Source organism: Rhinatrema bivittatum, chromosome 3, assembly GCF_901001135.1.
Source record: "Rhinatrema bivittatum chromosome 3, aRhiBiv1.1, whole genome shotgun sequence".
Taxonomy (NCBI): domain Eukaryota; kingdom Metazoa; phylum Chordata; class Amphibia; order Gymnophiona; family Rhinatrematidae; genus Rhinatrema; species Rhinatrema bivittatum.
Genome location: NC_042617.1, coordinates 29,568,795 through 29,591,545, shown reverse-complemented (window position 1 = coordinate 29,591,545; position 22,751 = coordinate 29,568,795). Strand labels below are relative to the sequence as shown.

At 43.5% G+C, this 22,751-nt stretch overlaps 1 protein-coding gene across 3 annotated transcripts in view; it reads right to left on the bottom strand.

Moving 5' to 3' along the window:
* The window catches only part of CDC42BPA (CDC42 binding protein kinase alpha), a 563,297-nt gene that overhangs the window by 134,172 nt on the left and 406,374 nt on the right, over positions 1 to 22,751 (bottom strand). For all 3 annotated transcript variants that reach the window (XM_029593037.1, XM_029593036.1, XM_029593038.1), the window contains exon 17: positions 14,668 to 14,792. In XM_029593037.1, coding sequence (XP_029448897.1) covers positions 14,668 to 14,792 — 125 coding nt within the window. The remainder of the gene's footprint in view (positions 1 to 14,667; positions 14,793 to 22,751) is intronic.

Here is a 22,751-nt window from a genome sequence, read left to right as displayed (position 1 = left end):
AACGCGGGGCGGGCCACAAGTGTACTTCAGAAACTAATCTGTTTGCCATGGAGCCTGGCCAAAGCTCTGCTGCAGGGCCTTTATCTGACACACACTAAGTGGCTGCACTTGAAAAAAGGAAAAGCTTTGACCATTTATAGAGACTGGAGTTGATCTAATGTCAGGACGAGGCTTCCCTAAAAAGACAACGTTTAGCAATGCAATCCAGGTGGCAAAGCCTCTGCAAGCCACAAACCGTATGACACAGGGCTGAAAAAAACCCCCGAATCCTTAGGAGATCATTATCAGTGCTCGGTCAACGAACTCATGCGTCGCAGTGCTGATTTGTGAAAAAGTTTTGGGAAATAAATGCTGTAGGATAAACTAAACACTGTGATGAGTCCGAGGGAAAAGGTACTTTTTATTCAGAGAGTATCCACATAGAGAAGTGAATCCATTCCTTAACAGAATGACTTGATACTCTAGTTTGGTTTGAAGTTTGCAGAAATAAAAAACACAAACGTTTATACATAATGTGATGCACAAGTGCCATAGTGAGGTTATGCAAGCAGGACATTTATGTAATTATTTTTATTTACATCAATGGTGGTCCTTCTCTAATCCTTTCTTCAGTGAATATTGAAGTGACGTATTTGTACAGCATTTCTTTTTTCTCCTTGCCTTCCCTTCCCCCAGCTATCCTCCTTTCTCCTTTTGGTCTCACAATACTACTTGACCCCATCCTTTTACGGACATACTGTAATGGATCAGTAGTACTTGTGATAGTCCCTGTGCAATTGATAGACTGGAAGACACAGGGGCAGATTGGCCCATCGGGGGATCGGGCATCCCCCGATGGGCCGGTCGCTCTAGTCACGTGCTGTGCTGAGCGCGGCTGTGACAGAGCCGCGCTCGGCAGACCACGTGATATCTCCTGGGCCGGCTGGGGAGGCGAATCCCCGGGCCGGTCGTCATCGGGACTCCGCCCCTGGGAAGACAGAATCAAAATAAGGAAAAGCTAAGAGGGCTGCCAAAGGAGACTACAATTCCCAGAATTCCTAGTACCCAGTTCTCTGAGAGCGCATGAGCAAGAGTAGGCTGGATCAGAGCGGCTCAGCAGGTTTTCCATAATTGGTGGGGGCAGGTGCTATAAATGAGAGAGTACCCTGACAAGGAGGAGGTCCAGGTTCCAGATCCAGAGCTAACAGCAGTCCCCACTACCAAAATCTATAGAAGGAGAGGAGGAAGATGAGGCAGAGACAGAAGGGGAGCCATCTTCAGTCAGAGTGGTGTCTGCTTCTCTCTCATTCATTATAGCTAAAAGGGAAATGGAAAAGGAATAAGATATAGCTGAGGGTGTCTAATGCTTCCCTGTGTTGGGTATTTTGATTTGGGAATGTTAAAAGACACAGTAATCTATCTTCTAAGAGTGAATTTAAAGCTACAAAGTTCACTAATAAGCATTAAGGACTAAGCTCTGCCAAAGCTTGAAGGTCTGCTTGCAGTAATCGATTCCTTGTTCAGAACGGTGTAGAAAAGGAGTTGGGGGAAACTGCAGTAAATGATTCCTTGTAAAGCAGTTGGGGAAAGTTCATTCTCGGATTAGGAGTGGTTAAGATTGCTTAGGCCTCACTAGTAGTTGACCTAAAAAGCTTTAGATATTTGTACTAGTTGTCAGGCCAGTTTAAACAGTGGTAAGCTGAGTGTCTGGGCAGTTAAAGCTGGGAAGAATTGTTAAACCCTGTAGGTTAAGCCAAAAGCCTTTCATAAGAAGGTGTCTGTAGTTGGCAGAGGCTTAAAGATCGGGCAATCAAAACTGTCACCAGTTAGATAATCCTAAAGATTTCTTCATCCAGGTTCTGAGTACCAAGGTGAAATACTGAGGTAGGAAGAAGGGCTCTCAAGCGAAAGGTCTTGGTTATAAGTGCCGGTTTGAAGAGCTAAGTGGTGGTTTGTTGTGCACTTGCTATTGTTTTAAAGCCCCTGGAAACCTGCTTTCTGCAATTATAAAATCTTATATTAAACTACAGCTTGGTTGTCACACTGGCTTTTCTTTCTCTTTTGCATGACAGAGTCTAGCTGAAGCCTATCTAAGGGTTTAAGCAACTGGAGTAGGAAGCTTTGTAAGTACTATGTTGAAGCTACAGATGAGGAAATAGATCAGGTCCTCACTCCACAACATCCCCTTCTACTGGTAGTTCCCAGTATAGTGAAATCTAACCTACAGCTCTCTGTGTTTTAGTGGCAGGCAGAGACAGCACTACCTACTGTACATCGATATACCACACATACCTGAAAACGTCTGTCACCTTGTTTTACCATAATATGACTCCTTTATTTCATTTTTGCCTTTTCCAAATAATTAACTTTCCAGCTTCTATCAACTTTACAACATATTATTCCCTGTCCTTCCTTTTCTAGGTTCTCTTGTCCATTTTGCATGCTCATCTGTTTGCCTTTACATTCATAGTCAATGCCTTTGTAAATCATACTGGCTTCTTTTTCCTTTAATTTACTTTCCTAACATAAGAACATATGCAAGAACACAAGATATGCCATGTCGTGTCAAACCATAGGTCCACCACAGGCCCAGCATCCTGTCTCCACAAGTGGCCGATCTGGGTCATTAGGAAGTACCCAGAAGATCCCAGACCAGATCCATTCCTTGTTGCTCACTTTTCAGGAATAAGTGGTAGCTTTTCCAAATCTACCTGGCTAACAATGGTTTACAAACTTTCCTTCACTAACTTGTCCAAACTCCTATATGTCAGATTCCTTGACAACATCCTCTAGCAATAAATTCCCAGGCTTGATTGTGCATTGAGCAACAAAGATATTTTCTCTGATTTGTTTTGTTAAGCGCCTCTGCCAGTTTCATGAAGTGTCCCCTAATCTTAATCCTATTTGAAAGGATACTCATCCACAATTTACTTGTTCCATCCTACTCATAATTTTATAAACGTCTATTATATTTCCTCTTGGTAGAGACCTAGCTTGTTTAACCTTTCTTGATAAGGGAACTGTATGCATGGAAGAGATATCCGTACTCTGTGTATCATGCTCCCTCTCTGGCCATATTCAAGTCCACTATAAACACCTCTCTTTCTGAGGCTGTTTTAAATCCTAAACACGTCTCTACAATGAATACACTTCCCATAGACACGCTCGTCATACAGGTAGTCTTCACTCGATCGTCGCTGCTCCATGGAGTGCACTGTCTTTTATACGTATCTGTCCAGTGTTGCATATGTTTAGTAGCACATTAGCAATGATGAGTAGTAGCAGTTCCATTCCCATTGTCATTTTTATTGCCCTTCTCTGCAGTTTTTCTAGCTCTGCTTTATCCTTTTTTGAGACGGGGGTAATCAGAACTGTATACAATACTCAAGTTGTGGTCACACCATGGATCGATACAGAGATATTCTCCATTTTATTTTCTATTTCTTTTTTGGATCATTCTTAATATTCTACTTGCTTTTTAGACAGTGAGCAAGGTATTGTCCACAAGGACTCCAAGATCTTTTCCCAATACAGAACCCAGCAGCGTGTAGCCTGTTCTTGGGATTATTTCTCCCTACGTGCATCACTTTGCACTTTTCCACATTAAATTTCATCTGCCATTCAGATGCCCAGTCTCTTAAGTTTCTCAAGATCCTTCTGCAGTTAAACATTGAATAGTTTCATGTCATTTGCAAATCTGATCGCCTCATTCATTATTCATGTTTCCTGATCATTTATGAATGTGTCAAACAGCAGAGGTCCCAGAACAGATCCCTTGGGAATTTCACTAATGATCTTTCTCCATTTGGAAAACTGAACATTCAGTCCTACTTTGAATCGGTTACCAGTCCACAATAGGACACTTCCTCCCATCGCAGGACTTAATTTTCTGAGGAGTCCCTCGTGAGGGGCTTTGTCAAACACCATCTGAAAATCCAAATACACCATATAAGCAGGATCAGCTTTGTCTACCTGCATTTACACCTTAAAAACATCTAGCAGATTTGGAAGGAAAGAGTTTCCATTGGTAAAAGTATGCGGACGCTTCCCCATTAAGCCAGGATCACTAAACACAATCCTTGAAGGCCGCAACCCAGGCTGCTTTTCAGGATTTCCACAAGGAATATGCATGAGATCTATTCGCCCCCCCCCCCCCCCCCCCCCCCGAGGACCTAGTTTGGAAATACCTATTCATATGGCCAGTAATTTTGCTTTTAAGAATAGTGTCTGTCATTTTGCCCTCAGCACCCCTTATATGAATAAAGGTAGTGAAGATCTGTGTGCTTTCCAAAAAGCTAGAGGGCAGAAAACAAGAGGCTCCTTTCTCTTTTGCACCAAGAGTTCTGCACATTTCAACTACTGTAGGGTCAATGAGAGATGCACCAGAGTTGTGGTGGCTTCTTGGAATGGTTTGAGCATTTCATACACTCCCTCGAGAAGCCTCTTACCTTTGGCAGTAGTAATGTGTATTTAGTTCTGGTTTCTTTAAGTTTACAGCTGCAATTAACAATTGCTGGGCTTGCTAGAGCACCTTTTCCAATCATTGGCAAGCTTAGAATGTTATCTGGGTCGGATCCTGCTTCAGCCTGGCACACCTTTAACACCGGCATGCCAAGCATTTGGTGACTTCTTAAAAAGAGGAGCTGGGGCTTGGCATTTTCCAATCACGACAGAAATTTCCTACAAAAATGAAGCTTGCTTTCCCTATGCAGAAAAAATGATTTGTAGTAGGGCAGAGGTGCAAGCCGCCTTCAATGACTGTAATTGAAGAGGGTGGAATATAAGAATTCGAAATAAATACGCCAAGTGCCAAACAAGGTTGCCTCTTCAAATCCAATGTTGCAGGTACATACCCCATTGGCTCCACATCCCACTGTTTTTAGCATTAAAGGAGTCTAGCATATCTTACACAGAAGTTGCAATGTTCTTTTCGGTATGAACTCAGCAGGAATGCAAGTAATGCACTTTATATTCAATTTCCCATGAAAATGCAAGAAACTGCTTCTGATTTTTGGTACAAGTGTAAAGATAAGAAGTAATGGTCACATGGGATGCAGACATTAGTTCTTGTTTTAAAGTCCCATTCCTGAAACAGGTTTTTCTGATGATCCATATAGTATGCCGGACCAAGTGTGCGCACGATTTTTCTGAAAGAATAAATGGACTAGAACACTGGTGCTCAAACTTTTTTTTTGGCCGGGACACACCTGACAGATGGTTCTCACATGCGTGACACACTGAAAATGTGACCGTCACGGGGTAAAATGTAAATATACATTCTGCATCCTCAGGAACCCCCTCAACCCCCAGCAATGAGTGCAGAGCAGATCTAGGGCATTACCCTGTACAACTTGCCATACAAAAAAGATATTCTGGTTCTGATCACATCCCAGTAAAAGCAAAACAAACTCCTTTTACTACCAGGCAAAATAGCCTTCCTTATGAAAAGACAGTAATTTACCACTAATGCATATCCTATTGAGAAAACACATCAAATAAGATTGATACAAATGCCTACATGCTAGTTAAATACCTCACCTCGGTCACACACCCAGAACTGACCTTCACCAAGTACAGAAAAACCACAAATTATAAATATGGAGACAGAAACTGGAATGGAAAATCAAAAAAGCCACTCTGCATGCAGTGCGGACCTTGAGAAATGGAAAGAGAAATATTGCACCTAACAGACTCTCAGGATTTGCAATAATGCATACAAACTAACCCGCACAAAGTTATACTTGTATTATGGAACACACTCAAACAGTAACAATCCTATCTAAGAAATACAACTATTAAACCAGGCCTAAACACCAATACACCTCCTATTAGGAAAACAGAGCAAGCCAAGCTGCTATAGAGCCTCACACAGAAATAATTGTAAAGCTCTACTAAAAATGTTACAAAACAGCTGCTGAACAGAATAATATCCAACAATTAAAAACTCATAAAAATTATCAAAACATGTCCAAATATCAATAAAATATTTCAAAACAGCCGACATCGCATAATACCCAATAATTAAAATGGCAGTCAATCAAGAAAAATAAATTTAAAAAGCCACCTTTACTTACCCTCTCCAGCAACTCTCCTACTCCTTTCCCTTCCAGGCCAATAGCACTCACCAGAAGCAGCAAGGGCTGCTGAAGCTCTGTCCTCACAGTCCTCTTCCTTAGCGCCCACAACCATTCACTCACACACCACACACACCCCCAATTAGACCCCATGACCAGTCTTGGTCTCTCTCACACCAATCACCTCCCTGACCAGTCTCTCTCTCAATCACACTCATGCTCTCTTATATACAAGCTCTCAATCACACACACATGCTCTCGCACCCATTCACACAAGCTCTCACCCAGGCACCCACACCCACACACACAAGCTCTCACGCAGGCACCCACACAAGCTCTCACGCAGGCACCCACACAAGCTCTCACGCAGGCACCCACACACACACACACACACACACACACGCTCTCACGCAGGCACCCACCCACACACACACACACACACAAGCTCTCATGCAGGCACCCACACACACCAACTCTCACCCATGCATCCATTCACACCAGCTCTCACCTGGCACCCATTCACACCCACAGACACAAGCTCTCACCCATGCATCCATTCACACCAGCTCTCACCCATGAATCCATTCACACCCACAGACCCAAGCTCTCACCCAGGCACTCATTCACACACAGACACACAAGCTCTCACCCAGGCACTCATTCACACACACACACACACACACACACCAGCTCTCACCCAGGCACTCATTCACACACACACACACCAGCTCTCACCCAGGCACTCATTCACACACAGACACACAAGCTCTCACTCAGGCACTCATTCACACACAGACACACCAGCTCTCACCCAGGCACTCATTCACACACAGACACACCAGCTCTCACCCAGGCACTCATTCACACACAGACACACCAGCTCTCACTCAGGCACTCATTTACACACAGACACACAAGCTCTCACTCAGGCACTCATTTACACACAGACACACAAGCTCTCACTCAGGCACTCATTTACACAAAGACACACCAGCTCTCACCCAGGCACTCATTCACACACAGACACACCAGCTCTCACCAAAAACAACTTCTTCCTTCACTTCAGGGATGGGCTTCAGTTCCACCGTGGCTTTACTCTGGCGGGCCTTCTTTTTTCGCTGCCACGGGAATGGGCTCCTGTGGTGGCCTTGGTTGGGGTCGGGTTTCCTCTTTGTTACCACGGAGTGTGGCAGCCTTGCTTGGTTGGGGTCGGGTTTCCTCTTCGCCGCCATGGTCCGTGGCAGCCTTGCTTGGTCGGGGTCGGGTTTTCCTCTTCACCGCCATGGGATTTGGCTCCCGTGGTGGCCTGCTTCGTCGTGGTCGGGTTTTCCTCTTCACCGCCACGGGAATGGGCTCTCGTGGCGGCCTTGCTTCGTCAGAATTCAACACTGCTATTCTTCCCACCCCACCCCCGAGCTATGCGATGCTTGCCTCACCGGCCAATCAAAGGCTTTCTCCCTTCTTCCTACTCCCACTGGCAGGTAGAAGGGAGGAGGCTTCCAATTGGCCTGCGCGGGGGCAGGCAGAATGAAGAAGGCTTCCCATTGGGCAGTGGGGGTAGGAAGAAAGGAGGCTCCAATTGGCCCGTGGGGGCTGGAAAAAGGGAGAAGGAAAGTACAACGGGGCAGTGGGATACCGGGAAACGCGACACCAGTTGGGAAGCGCTGGACGAGAACATGCTAATGGCAGCTTACAGGGGAGGAACAAGACGTGTTTAACAGTTAATACTCCAAAAACAGTGCAGTTCTGGAACATGGAGAAAAAGGAAAGTTCACTAAAACAGTATTCTACAAATATTTAAAAAATACATTTTAAAGTTTAGCTCTCCTTTAACAATACAGACACTCAGGAACCTGCTCCCACATGAATGGGTTAAGGTAAATGGGGTGGATCCTTTGGTGGGAAGATATTTCTTGCAATGAGCATTGCTGTGTAATGCAGCACTAGCCTACTTAACCTCACAAATATTAAAAATATTGTCTAGCCTATGGACATATTCAGAAGCATAACTGCGTACCTCCCAATATTTCCAGTGGTCAAAGAGGGAAACTGAAGATTCGTGTAAATATTGGCACTTTTCCTTATGTTCCAGCTGTACACATAGACACATGCACACACACAAATTCACATAAAACACCACAAAGCACTACACTCAATAATACACCGGAGTGAAGACAGAGCCTTTTCGGAGCCGTTGAAGAAGTGCATCCAGAAAGATCTATACAAGAGTCCCAGAAGAGGGACAATACCGAAGGAAGGAGGGATGGGGATTTGGGTCCAAAAGAGAAACCGTTAGGATCTGTGAAATAGTGCAGAATAGAGAGAAAAAAGGAAACAGACTCGTCACATGCGAATGCATTTAACTGAATGAAGGCAATTCTACGCCAGAAAAAGGTTGGGCAATCCACACCAGCAGAGCCATCTCTACATCTTTTTGCTTTGCTGGTGGCATTTCGAACTCTCAGACCCAGAAACAACCCCAAAAAACTCCTCCAATCAAGGCTGGTTTTCTTGCTCTGTTGGTATTATTTTGTAAATATGTGAGCGATGTCTTTCCAGTTATCTCTTCTTACTGAAAGACTTTTTCAGTGAACTTCTCATGGCAGAGTTTGCACTATGCTTTACCCTAATGTAAGCTTTTCAAAGCAGCTAACATCGTCTCTATAGCTTTCTTCATTTTGTTGTTTGTGTGCCTCAGAAATGTCAAATTAGAGACGAATACTGACTCAACCACACCAAGCAGCGTCTAGACAAAGTGAAACTAACCTTTTGCCTCTGGTGCTTCCCCCCCTTGCTCCTGTCACTGACCTCCTCCCAATCCTCACATATTTAGGAATTCAGATTACATAATCACTTCTAGAACCAAGAAAAGGCTCAGTGTGCTGCAGCAGTCAAAAAAGCAAACAGAATGTTGGGAATTATTAGGAAGGGAATGGTTAATAAAACGGAAAATGTCATAATGCCTCTGTATCGCTCCATGGTGAGACCGTACCTTGAATACTGTGTACAATTCTGGTCACCGCATCTCAAAAAAGATATAATTGTGATGGAGAAGGTACAGAGAAGGGCTACCAAAATGATAAAGGGGATGGAACAGCTCCCCTATGAGGAAAGGCTGAAGAGGTCAGGGCTGTTCAGCTTGGAGAAGAGACGGCTGAGGGGGGATATGATAGAGGTGTTTAAGATCATGAGAGGTCTTGAACGAGTAGATGTGAATTGGTTATTTACACTTTCGAATAATAGAAGGACTAGGGGGCATTCCATGAAGTTAGCAAGTAGCACATTTAAGACTAATCGGAGAAAATTCTTTTTCACTGAACGCACAATAAAGCTCTGGAATTTGTTGCCAGAGGATGTGGTTAGTGCAGTTAGTGTAGCTGGGTTCAAAAAAGGTTTGGATAAGTTCTTGGAGGAGAACTCCATTAACGGTTATTAATCAAGTTTACTAAGGGAATAGTCACTGCTATTAATTGCATCAGTAGCATGGGATCTTCTTAGTGTTTGGGTAATTGCCAGGTTCTTGTGGCCTGGTTTGGCCTCTCTTGGTAACAGGATGCTGGGCTTGATGGACCCTTGGTCTGACCCAGCATGGCAATTCCTTATGTTCTTAAGTCATCAAAAAGAATAAAAAAAATGTTCTTTCCCAAATAGTTTGAATGAAGTCTGATTGATTTATTCTTATGAAATGAATTACATATTGCATTTTGTTACTTTCAGTAAACTTTAAGTATTTTAAGATAGCAGAAAGTGGAGCAGCTCCAGAACCTCAGCCTCAGCTCCGGAGCCCTACTCCATTGTAATTCCAGCTCCGCTCTGACTCAGGCATCCTGGCTCCAAATCTGCTCCAGCATCAGAGCATAGCTAAAGAGAACCTGACAAACTGACACTGAGCTCAGAAGCCAGAGCTCCAGACCTTCCTATTGGAGGGCATTAGTAGAGCACCTGCAGTGGATCCACCTTTGGTGTGACTCAAATGCATGACAATGTTGAATAACGTTTTGGAGTACTCCGAATATCTATAGCCCAAGATGAGCCTTCTAGAGACCAGAAAAGGTGGAGGTGAATTGAGCCCTGCATTTCAAAGAACTCCTTTTTACTTCAAATCTTGCAAAATTTTATTCCTTTCTGTTTCATAGCCAGAAGGCAAATGACATGAGTAATTAAAGCTGGAAAAGAGACGGAATCATACATTTCCGACCACTAATCCAGGACTTCCCCCAGGATTTGCTGCTTTGCACGAGGATGATTTAAGAACAGGATTTTTTTCCCTCTTCTTCCAAAGCCACATGCCACTCCCAGAAGGAAAGTTGCCCTGTCGCTGAGTCTACGTTATCAGCATCTTTTGTTCTTGGAGCATTATTACAACAGACTGACATACTAAACCCTACCATTACAGTTACGCCCTTTTGGCATTGAAAGATAATTGAACTGAAAAACAAAAAAACAGAAGGAAAAAGCTGAAAAACTGAAGCTCGGACTAGAATCTTCAAACTATTTGTCTGTTTCTTTACTCTTTTAGTCTTATTCCTAGGTCTCCTTTCTTTTTTTATAATAAATACTATTTTTACATTTTTTTTGTAATAAATGGTGTACACTTTTTGTTATAGTTACGCAATCTGTTTTCAAAAATCTGAGTTTGCCCCTCCATTGCTTATGCTTCGTATGCGTCACCAGGGGATCTGAGGCTCACCAAGGGATCTTGATGCAGTTCTAACAAGGATTGGCACAAAATTACCCTGGTTTCCTTAGATTTGTACTGGCACAGAGGCATGATGAAGTAGGAAGAGCCATCAAGAACATCAGAAATATTATATTTATTTAAACCTTTTCTATACTGACATTCATGAAGGGTATCCTATATCAGTTTACATCGAACAAGGGTAAAGAGAACTTTAACATTGATCGTAGATTAATCGTAAATTATTTTTCACTCAGTGCACAATTAAGCTCAGGAATTTGCCGCCAGAGGATGTGGTTAGTGCAGTTAGTGTAGCTGGGATCAAAAAAGGTTTGGATAAGTTCTTGGAGGAGAAGTCTATTAATTGCTGGACCCCTGGAGGTTCTGGATTTAAGCTTTCTACCTAAGAGCCTAAATTTGGCTTCCAGAACCTCCCTCCCACATTTTCCTATGTCGTTGGTGCCCACGTATACCACGACAGCCGGCTCCTCCCCAGTATGGCAAATATAATGTAGTTATGTACTCAATACAAGCTAGTTCAAAGATTTGAACTTGGCCTCCCCAAAGCTACCATCCACCCTTTACAAATTCTGCAGAATGCAGCTGCACGTATACTTACCAACACCCATAGATCAGATCACATTACACCCATCCTTAAAGATTTACATTGGCTCCCCATTGCACAACGGATAAAATACAAAACACTGTCTTTAATACATAAAACCCTACACACTGAAAACATGCAGTGGTTCAATAATACTTTACACTTCTGAACACACTCCAGCCCACCCAGAACGCAACACGCTGCCACTCTACACACGCCTTCTCACAAAGCCACCCTTCCCAACTCAACCAGAGCACGTGCCATGTCTATAGCCCGGCCGACAAACTGGAGCAATATGCCCCCTGACCTCCGTCAGGAATCATGCCCAAAAAAGTTAAAACAAAAACTTAAAACATGGCTCTTTTCACAAGCATTTACCTAATGCGCCTTCAACCTCATAATTGCAGTAGTCTTTTCCATTTTCTACCTCCCTGCAGCTTTCCATTCTCTAGCAATGCCTTTTTCCTCTTCTCCTTTCCTTTTAGCTTTCAGAGACGGCTGAGGGGGGGATATGATATAGAGGTGTTTAAAATCACGAGAAGTCTAGAACGGGTAGATGTGAATCGGTTATTTACTCTTTCAGATAATAGAAAGACTAGGGGGGCACTCTATGAAGTTAGCAAGTAGCACATTTAAAACTAATCGGAGAAAGTTCTTCTTCATTCAATGCATAATTAAACTCTGGAATTTGTTGCCAAATTCAGTTAGTATAGCTGTGTTTAAAAAAGGATTGGATAAGTTCTTGGAGAAGTCCATTACCTGCTATTAATTAAGTTGACTTAGAAAATAGCCACTGCTATTACTAGCAACAGTAACATGGAATAGACTTAGTTTTGGGGTACTTGCCAGGTTCTTATGGCCTGGATTGGCCTCTGTTGGAAACAGGATGCTGGGCTTGATGGACCCTTGGTCTGACCCAGTATGGCATGTCTTATGTTCAGCTTATGCTCTTCTTGTGGCTTTCTTTATCATTTGTATTTTTGTCTTTATAACAATTTAATTTGCTCTTTTAGCTTATATTATCATCTCACATTGTTCCATGATGTATTTTGCCTATACAACTATTTCGTTTTTTACCAGAAGTTGGAAACACATGCTTCCCAATTATGCAATTTATTGCACTTGTATGTTATATTATGTTATGTAATTGTGTTTTGTTCTCCTTTTTAAGCTTTGTCCTATATAGCATGTATCTTCAATTCCTTCAATCATTCCATAGTTTTTATCTTATTTGTTTTTTTTTTTGCTACTGTTATCTGCTAACTAGTTTAATCGTTCATTTGTAAAGCACTATTGCTAAACCTTATGTTAACTGTAAACCGATGTGATGTGTCTAAACGAATGTCGGTATATAAAAGCTACAAATAAATAAATAAAGATTTCTTGGAAAACCGCTTAGAAGAGCCAATGGGCTTATAAACATTCAACAGAGTCACCACTTCATCATTTAAGGTACCCTGTAGAAACAAGAACTGATCCTCCAGGTCAGAGATCTTCTTACAAAAAAAAATGGTATTTTTATTGAACAGAATAGTTACCCCTTGCGAACTGCCCCCTTTCCAAGAGACTGCACGAACATTTAGTCTGCAATGTAAGCTGGTATCCCATGGGCAAGTGAGTCTCACAAAAGGTTTATATTGAAACGCTGCTTAGCTAACTCTTGCAACATCTTTTTACATTTTATGGGGTGATTTAGAGTATTAACGTTGCATGACCATAGTTATAACATTGCTATGCAACACCATATAATCCAAACCCACACATTAAACATACTCCACTGTCTAATACCCAAATACCCATCACCCCCTTTCCACATCCACCCATTCCAGGATCATCACCCCTCCCCTCCTTAGCACACAGCAGGCCAACGTATATCCCCGGCATCATTACCCTCACACCCCCTCAATGCAAACATTTTCATCTCTAAGCAGGAAAAAAGAAAAGAAAGAAAGAAAAAGTCTGTTGCTTCCATTGCAAGCTCCCGAGAGCAAACACCACAGCAGCTTCGGAGTATCAAAAATGTCAGCAGCAATCATATCTGCTTCCAATTTCCTCAACGTTTTGGCACGTCATCTTCAGCCCGTAAAAATCTGCTACCTGCTGACCAGCCTGTGGAATCTGTTCCAGCCTGACCGGGTCCCTCTGGCCCATCATCCTCTCCACCTGGTTGCCACAGACTAGAACGCCATTCAGCCACTGAGCTCTGTGAAGCTGCAGCATCCACTCGAGCCGCTCCAGCAGCCAAGCAAGTGGTGAAGCTCCTCTGCGAGTGAGGCCGAGATTCCTGCCAAGCACCTAGCAGGGTTAAAAATGCTGCCGTTTCCTTCAGGGGAATTAAATTGTCTCCACTTATCACTCAGTACTTGCAGCAGTGCTTGAAATAGCAGCCTAAACCTCATTTTACATTGAAAAAACTGTTTTGACCTCAACAAACACTGCTCTTTTTTTTTTTTTCCTGAGTCCCTGCGCTATAGTCCAGAAAAATGCTCACTTTGCTCTCCTTGTATTCAAAGGAGCTTGCCCCATGTGCTTTAATTAGAACCCCCCTTCTTTACTTTTAAACATATGACATTTCACAACAAACACTCAGGGACTCCCTAGATTGCCTCATAGCTGGCCCGGTACTCTGAGTGCACGATCACGCTCCATTTTCCAGTCCCCAGTGCCAAGTTTCAGAATTTCTCTCAGCAGCTCTACAATAACTGCAACTGGGCTGCTACTCTCCATTTTCTCAGGTGTGCCAATACTGCATGTATTTGAACAGCATGACCTCTCTTCCAAATCAGTGACCTGTTCCCGAGGAGAATCTTAACTGTTTGCTTGTAACAGCCAAGTGAATTCCACGCAGATGTCTCTCAGTCCCAACATCAGAGACTCTCTGCTCCAGCTCTTCCTCGCAGGGCCTGATGGAGTCAAATTTTCCATTTATCTCCATTAATCTCTCACTGCTGAATTCTGCCTGCGTGCCCTTCATTTCGGTAAGCACCAAGAGCATGAGCTGCTGCCAGTCCTGCTTTGGGTCAGCCTCTCCTGATACTCCGTGGTCCACAACTCTCCTGGGGCCTAATTCAGATTCACCCACTTCTTTATAGAAATCAGTTATCTGCCTCTTGCTAGTCTTGCACGTTTGACTGGAATCCATCGGTAGTGTACTTTCAAAACTACTCGGTCCAAAAAAAAAAAAAAAAGGGCAGAATAAGGGAGAAATAAGGATTACTGCAACAGGACGGACAGAGCCTCGCTCAGGCGGGTCCCATCGTCATTAGAGCCCTCCTAATGCTTTCTTTTAAACGTGAAATATCAGAAAAATAAAAGGAAAGGAAAGCACTTACCACTGGATGATCTCCGTGATCTGGGCCTCCCAGTGTGCCACCGATTCCTTCTTATCTGCAAGGTCTCTCATCTCCTCCTCTAGCTGGCGATTGTTCAGACTCAGTCTCTCAGACATTGTCGTCAGCTGAAAGAGAATTTTACAAACGTTAACAAGGACGACAAAGCAACAGCATAAAACACCAATGAAACTCTGATCCAGGGTTGTAATATCAGGGGATAAAGTCTTGACATATTGCCCTTCTCTCAAAGTATCACACTACTCAACCTGAGAACGGGGAGCTACATATAACATAACCAGCGCCCCCACCTCCGACACAAGACTCTCACCATATAACATAACCAGCGCCCCCACCTCCGACACAAGACTCTCACCATATAACATAACCAGCGCCCCCACCTCCGACACAAGACTCTCACTGAGAGTCTTCTCCAGGAGGTGCTCTGAGATTAAAGTCACTGCTAGAACAGCTTCTTAAGTATATATAAAAGATTATATATATATGTATATGTGCTTGTGTTCCTTTGCGGATGACCCCACAAGAAGATATTTTAGCAATCTATTGGCACTATTTACCATAACTAAGTGCTCTACGATCATTCGCTAGTAATAAAAGTTAATATGGGCTGTTGGCTGGGGCTCTTACTACACATGGTTAGAAGAAGAAACGAGACCCAAAGGATGTTAATTAAATAGTTCTGCCCAAGCAACATCAGGTGCTTTTTTTCTAGTTTTATTATAAAGCATCAATGGATTTTACATTTCTAGGTGCTCCCTAATGTTGAGATTACTACCTGATAATCTCCTTTTCCTTAGTGTAGTCAGATGGACTCAGAACGAATGGGGATAGTATCCGCGTGCGGATACTATCCCCATTCGTTCTGAGTCCATCTGGCTACACGCCAGGAAATAAGTTTTTGTTTAATTTCATAAAGCCCATAGGAAACAGGTCCTCCACAGCAAGGTTAGATAGAGATTAGAGCCAAGTGCCTGTAGCCATTCATGCAATCTCAGTTATCAGAATGCCTCCTCTACATCAGCTCTGTATCCTCGGAGGGTTAGACGCAACATACAGGCTTTCAATAATGGGATCATTTTCTTGGCATTTTTCCCTTGCTGTACATGGCTTGCATTTCACAGCTTTTTCTTTTTTAACCTTTTTCCCCCCTTGTTCCCCCTATTTTGTGGATCTAATTATTGGTTATATAATTTGTTTGCTTTTTTTGTTAGAACTTTTTTTTGTGATATGTAATTGTCTTAATGGGCTCATTTGTAATATGAATATTTATAATATATATAATAAGTAGAAAGTTAAAAAATAGAATCTCTCTTTTATAAAAATCATTATTGACATTCAAGGAGCAGACAATGGCCCATTTTACATACCAGGCATGCACTCTTAGCTCTAGTGACATATCAGAATCATGCTGCAAATATTATTTACATGTAAGGAGCACACAACCAACAATACTGACAGCATTACTGCAGCAGTAAGGGCATGCTATAGGACCACTGTCAAAACAGAAGCAAACTACCTACATCCCTGCTTAATTAGAGTTATGATTCCAGCATCGCTGATGAGCTTCATCATACTACCTGCATCCTGGACGAGCTATGAGAATCCTAATATCACTGGCGAGCTAGAAACCCACCATCAGCATCACTGGAGAGCCGGAAGCACACTATCAGCATTACAGGAGATGAAAGATCATCAGAACCTTTGACAAACTAGGATAACGCAGTAGAAGTGACAGTAAAGTGAAGTACAAGTAATACATTACTCTCCAGTCCAATTATTCACTACAGCCAAAGCAGTCTTTAGACAGAGTACGGCCTGGGGCAGTAATGATGTGTGGGTATATCCCCCCCCCCCCTCTCACCTCTGCTCTTCTCCCTAACTTTCACCTCTCTCCGTCATTGCTCACAGTAGTGTTACTCCCTCCTACTCTGTTTCCCTCCCCCCAGTACCTTCACTTTCATCTCTTCACCTTTCACACCCTCTCCCCCTCCCTTGCTCTCATCCCCCCTCCCCCCCCAACCAGAGGAGCAGGAAGAGAATTTCTGAGCTGATGCTGAACAGACTGAGCCAATCAGCTGCAGGAGGCAGAGAAGCCCCGTCAATGGCCGGACCAATTATTTGGAACAATGTGCCAGGACACTTGAGAACCCAGACAGATAGTACCACTTTTAGAAAACTTTTTGAAAAGATGGTTATTCCAGCGTGAATTTGGAAATACAACTTAAAAGAATTCGAGAGTTTTCAAAAACAGCGTCCAAGACTTTAATTCTGAGGTTCACAAAACGATAATCAGATAGAATCCAATACAGAAATGTAATGTGATGCATTTTATGATTATGGATGTATTTTATCTCTGCAAACCTCTGTGATTTTTGTAAGTGGTATAAAAGTAGTTTTAAAATAAATAAATAAGCAACAGCATAACAGTGCTTCTCACATGACTCTAGCTGCCCTCAGTCACCAACCCCAAACAGAGGACATGTTTTCTTCAGCCTCCGACCCCTTCTGCAGGGTTGCTGGCTCTACTACTCTACCAGTGTTGCCAATTTAGCAATTTTGTCGCTAGATCTAGCAACTTTTTAAATCTGATGGCAACTTTTGAACTGCAAATACGACAAGGAACTAATTAAGCGGGTTTTTTTTTTTTTGGGGGGTTTTTTTTTTTTTTTTTAACAAGTTAGTGACAAATCTAGCAATTTTCTCACCTTTCTGAAATTTGCATTGGATTCCCCATTTTCTGAGCATGTCTAGAAGAGAGCGTCAGACCTCTGGCTAGAGTGCTGCAGAAAAGCACCAGAAAGTGACTTCTCTGGCAAGAGTTTTATTTATTTATTTATTTATTTAACAGTTTTATATACCGAAATTCTTGTAAGGGTTTACAAATCAGTTCGGTTTACATTGAACAGAAAACAGTGCTTCGGTAAATGAAAGCAATTACATAGAACATTAACAGAGCTTCAAATGTGAACAATTACAAAGAACTAATAATAAATATCTTATTAACCAACAAACAAGCAGAACAACATTTAACATTTGTACAGAAAACAGTGTCCCAGAGAGAGTAAATATAATACATCCGTGGTCGCAGAGGCTTAGGCTTAGGTCTTGAACTAAGAAACAGAAAACTAGGGGTTGACGCTAAGGTATTGCACCAAATTGGGCTAGCCCAATTTGGTATTGCACCAAATTGCACCAAATTGCAATTTGCACCAAATTGCACCAAATTGCAATTTGGTGCACCAAATTGGGCTAGCCCACCCATCCAACCCAACACCTGACTCCTCCTCCAGACAGGCAGGCATGGACTGCCTGGTTCCACTGCCATCCACCCCAGCTACTGACTCCTCCTCCACACAGGCAGGCACAGGTTGGCTGGTTCCGCCCCCACCCACCCCAGCACTTGACTCCTCCCCTCCAGGCAGGCATGAGCTGGCTGGTTCCGCCCCCACCCACCCCAGCACCTGACTCCTCCTCCACACGAGGTTGGCTCCTGGACCTGGATGAGCTGCTGCTTCAGTCTCTCGTCCTGCCCCAGATACACTGAGGGGCCAGGATCAGGCAGACGGGACATTGGCAACATGGCGTCCTGCTCTTAGAGAACAGTCACCTGAAGCAGCCGTTTCCATTTCTGTCTGTGAGACCTTACTGCTGTCAGCGCTGTAGCAATCCTAGTATTTTTAATGCTATTTCAGTGAGTCTAGCCTCCCACCCCTGCAGCAGCAGAAATGTTTGAGGGCACAGAGACATGAGAGAAGTTTGTAGAATTGTACTTTGCAATGTTTCAAACTGTATCCTGTTCTGAAGCAGCCACTCCCACCAACCAACGGGTATGTGTGAGGGCCAGGAGTAGAGAGTTAGGACGCAGGCAGACACAGTCATTAGGAAAGTGCTGTAGGGTGGGAGGAATGATGGGTGTCTGGCCCTCTGCCTCGCCTGCATAGGATGAGGGGGAGGGGTGGATTCTAAGCCACAGTGGATCAGTGAGAAGCAGCGTATGCCCTTGTACACGCGTGCAGCTGAGCCTGCAGTAAGTGCCACGGCACGAAAAGCGAAGGGCAGGAATCCGGCCATGACTGAGTGAGTCAGTGCAAATCGGGCTGTGAGCTAACGTCGCCATTTTCAGCAGCATTCTGCCAGCAGCTGGGTGGAGTGGGACCACAGGAAAGAATAAACGAGACCCCGGTTAAATTACAATCCTGGATTGGAATCTGGTAATATTTCCCGGGACTGTTCAAGGGCAGCGATGGGCCCAATTTTCTTTTTCTTTTGATAAGGGTGGAGTAAAGTAAAGGAGCGTGAATGAAAGATTTTTAAGATTTAAAGTTAATAAATGTTGAATCATTTTAAAATCCCTCATTCCCATGTTCCACATTCACACTGTGCTTTTAGCTACTTTTTACAGTGGATCTGCTGTTGTGCATGGAGCAAGAGAGGGACCTTGGGGTGACAGTGTCTGGCAATCTGAAGATAGTGAAGCAATGTGACAAGGCAATAGCTAAAGTCAGAAGAATGCTGGGCTGCATAGAGAGAGGAATAACCAGTAAGAGAAAGGAGGTTATAATCCCCTTGTACAGGTCCTTGTGAGGCCTCGCCTGGAGTACTGTGTTCAGTTCTGGAGACCACATCTCAAAAGAGACAGAGACAGGATGGAGGCGGTCCAGAGAAGGGTGACCAAAATGGTGTTGGGCTCTCCATCAATTGACTTATGAGGAGAGGTTGAAGTTCTTAAATATATATACCCTGGAGGAGAGGAGGTGCAGGGGGGATATGATACAGCCTTCAGATACCTGAAAGGTTTTAATGATCTACAATCAACAACAAACCTTTTCCATTGGAAAGAAGTCAATAGAATTAGGAGCCATGTAATGAAACTCCAGGGAGGACAACTCAGAACCAACATCAGAAAATATTTCTTCACAGAGAGGGTGGTGGATGCCTGGAATGCCCTTCTGGAGGAGGTGAAGACTAAATCAGTCAAAGATAAACAAACATTGTTGATCGCTAAAGGTTAGAGGATGGAAACACTAAACGTTAGAGGATGAAATGAAGAAGAGAGTACATGGGGTAACTTGCTGGTGTAGCTGTTACTACCCTTAACCAATAAGCCTGATACTTCTGATGCAACTCCAACATTGCTCTCTGCTTCAATGGCAGGAAGGAAAGAGGAAAAGGGAATTAGATAGAAGATGGAAGCAAAGAAAAGACTGCATAGGGGTAACTTGCTGGTATGGAGGTGACTACCCTTAAGCAATAAGCCTTCTTACTGTTGATGCAAATCCATAATTCTCTCTGCTTCAACAGCAAGCGGTGACAGGAAATTTACTCAAACAGCAACCAACAAGACTCCTGGCTTGATGATCCGGGAGACTGTTAGGTGTAGGGGGAATTGTATGGCGCGGCAGATGCTGCCATGAGCTTGCTGGGCAGACTGGATGGAACGTTTGGTCCTTTTCTGCCATCGCATCTATTTTTTATGTGTTTCTTCAAGCTGGAGATGGCATCATTGACTGCTACTTACTAGAGATGTGCATCCATTGGTCATTCGTTTCATGGTATGCAGGTATGTTTTCCACTGTACAAGCATGAATAAGAACGTGCGTACTGCGAAACGAACTGAACGAATGATCAAAGAATACACATCCCTGCTACTTTTCAGTGATCCTACATGGAGTAGGGTTGCCATCACTACTCCCTGTGCACACACACAGGTTGTGAACCTCATGCAGCACAGGGCAAAACATAGCGCACACAAAAAAATCCCAATATTTCCATTACACTGGCTCGTAGCGTACAAATTTGAACTCAGTTTATAAAAGTTGCAAAAATGAACATTTGTGTGCATGTAGCCTTTCAAAATTTAGAGGGAACACTGGTTGCCATGTTACCCCATGTCAACTGAACAGGCTGATCCAGTCTTGGTTTCACTCTACTGTAGGCTTAGCTCCCTGGTAAATCTTTATCCCAATAAGTTCAAGAGCATGAGAATACCTCTCTGGGGCATCCAAGAGAGAGTTATAGACCTCTTGGCCTTTTTGAGAGTAGATTCAATCACAAATGACTGATAAGGTAGTTGTTGCTTCTTTAATCCAGGAGCCTTCTAGAAGTGATATATCGTGTCTGTCTTCTTATTCATTGGAGACATAGAGAGGGGTTCTCCCACATTCTAATCTGCATCTCCTGAAGGATCTCGTGCAGGGGCACTGTCACTATTTCCTTGGGGAGATCCACAAACTGGAGGATGTAAATCTTTTTTGCCCTGGATTCTTCCTCCTCCTGCAAATCAAATGGAATGGCATCTACCAGTCTCTTTATAAAGTCAATGAAAGAGAAGTGCTTGGGAAGAGATGGTCTCCTTTCCTGTGGAAGAACGGGGTCTGAGAGGAGACATATTGATCTGTCATGATCAGAGAAATCATTAGATCTATAAATGTGTCCTCCCACCCCACCCCAGGAATACTCAGAATCCAAGTCTAGAAAAATTGTCTGTGTGGCCTGAGCATGCATCCTGCTAGTATGTAAGGTCAAAGGGAGCACAGCCTTTACCTGTTGGGTCTAGATCCAGATGAACTTCTGTGCTTTAGGCAAGCTTCCTCTTCTGAGGTGCAGTGGTATCCAATGTCAATGCCCCTCCACAAACCAGCATCATAGCCCCTCTGCAAGATGCTCTTAAGAGTTTCCAGCAGAGGTTGGATCTCAGTCTGAAAAGACACTGATGTTGAGAGTGCTAATACACTAATACCCACCATTTTGTGGTCCAACCCTTCCTGGATCCTTCTATCAAACTCTTTCTCAAAAACAGTAAATCCAAATACGACATGGTTAGCAGGAGGAAGGGCCACATCTTCCTGGGTCACTTGAGGACAATCAGTGGCTGGCATCTGGACATTTGAAGTTTGTTGTGACTCCCAAGAGTGAATCAAGGATGAGCCAACTTCTCTATGGGAATACTTTGGGGATTTATGACAGCAGCCAGAATTTTCCTGCTCCTATCATTGCACATCAATGGAAACCAATACCGTTGCTTCTTGGCTTTGCCTGATGAACGTCATTGGAGTGCCTCGATGCTGGAACCAAAGAAGCAGATCCCTTTGCTTTCTTCAGGTGAGAGAAGCTGACTCCTTGGCCCTAATGAGTGCTTGATGTTGAAGAGGATTGATGCCTTTTTGATATTGATGCACCGCCAGTGGTCAGTGCCACTCTTGAGTCTCTCTATACTGATGGATCAGCCTTAACTCTTCTGAAGAGTGCCAGCTCCCAAAAGGTGCATCCTCCTTTAGGGGTTATCTTTTCACACATGGAACACCGAGACATTGTGGTCTTTCCCAGGCAAAGAACACATCTATCACAGGCATCCATAACAGACACAATGATTTCACACCAGAGCCCTGATTGAAGCTGCTGGTCTTTCACTGTCTGAGATAGCAGTTGAAAAACCAATGAGGCAAAAATCAGACTTTGCAATTTTTACTCAAAAAAAATACTTGACCGATTATACCCAGTGCACTGATATCAGTGCACATGGCGCTTGACACAATAAAAAAATCACAAAATCTACATAGTTAAACGAAGAAAGATTGATTTGGAGAATTGTAAGGCCCTGCACTAAAAACTTGAAAAATGTCGAACTTTGAAAAATGTTCTCGGGAGAGAGAAGACCCATGATCAAAGAGCTCAGCAGAAAAACAAAGACTGAATTTTACATTTCAGCCAGTCGCAGGGAGTCCCGCAACTAGCAGGACTCACCCCCCAATGCCATTGGGCCTGGAAACAACGTCAGGACTTCTCCGCAAAAAGGATGCCGCCAAGTCTCCCTGATCATGCTGCACCTTCCCATAGGCACGTACTGCTGTAGCGGGAAAATCCTTGGAGGCGCCTCCTGATGATGTAGGCATGGATGGGTATTTAAACCCAAGCAGTGCTCCTAGTTCTTGCCTCAGCAACAGGTTTCCCTGCCTAGTCTGCAGTACATGTTGCTCTCGTGTTTCCTTGTCTCTCTGCCTTGCCTTTTTCTCGTTTGTGATCTGCCTCGCCTTGTCCATGCCTACTCCTCGTCTTGTCCGCACTTT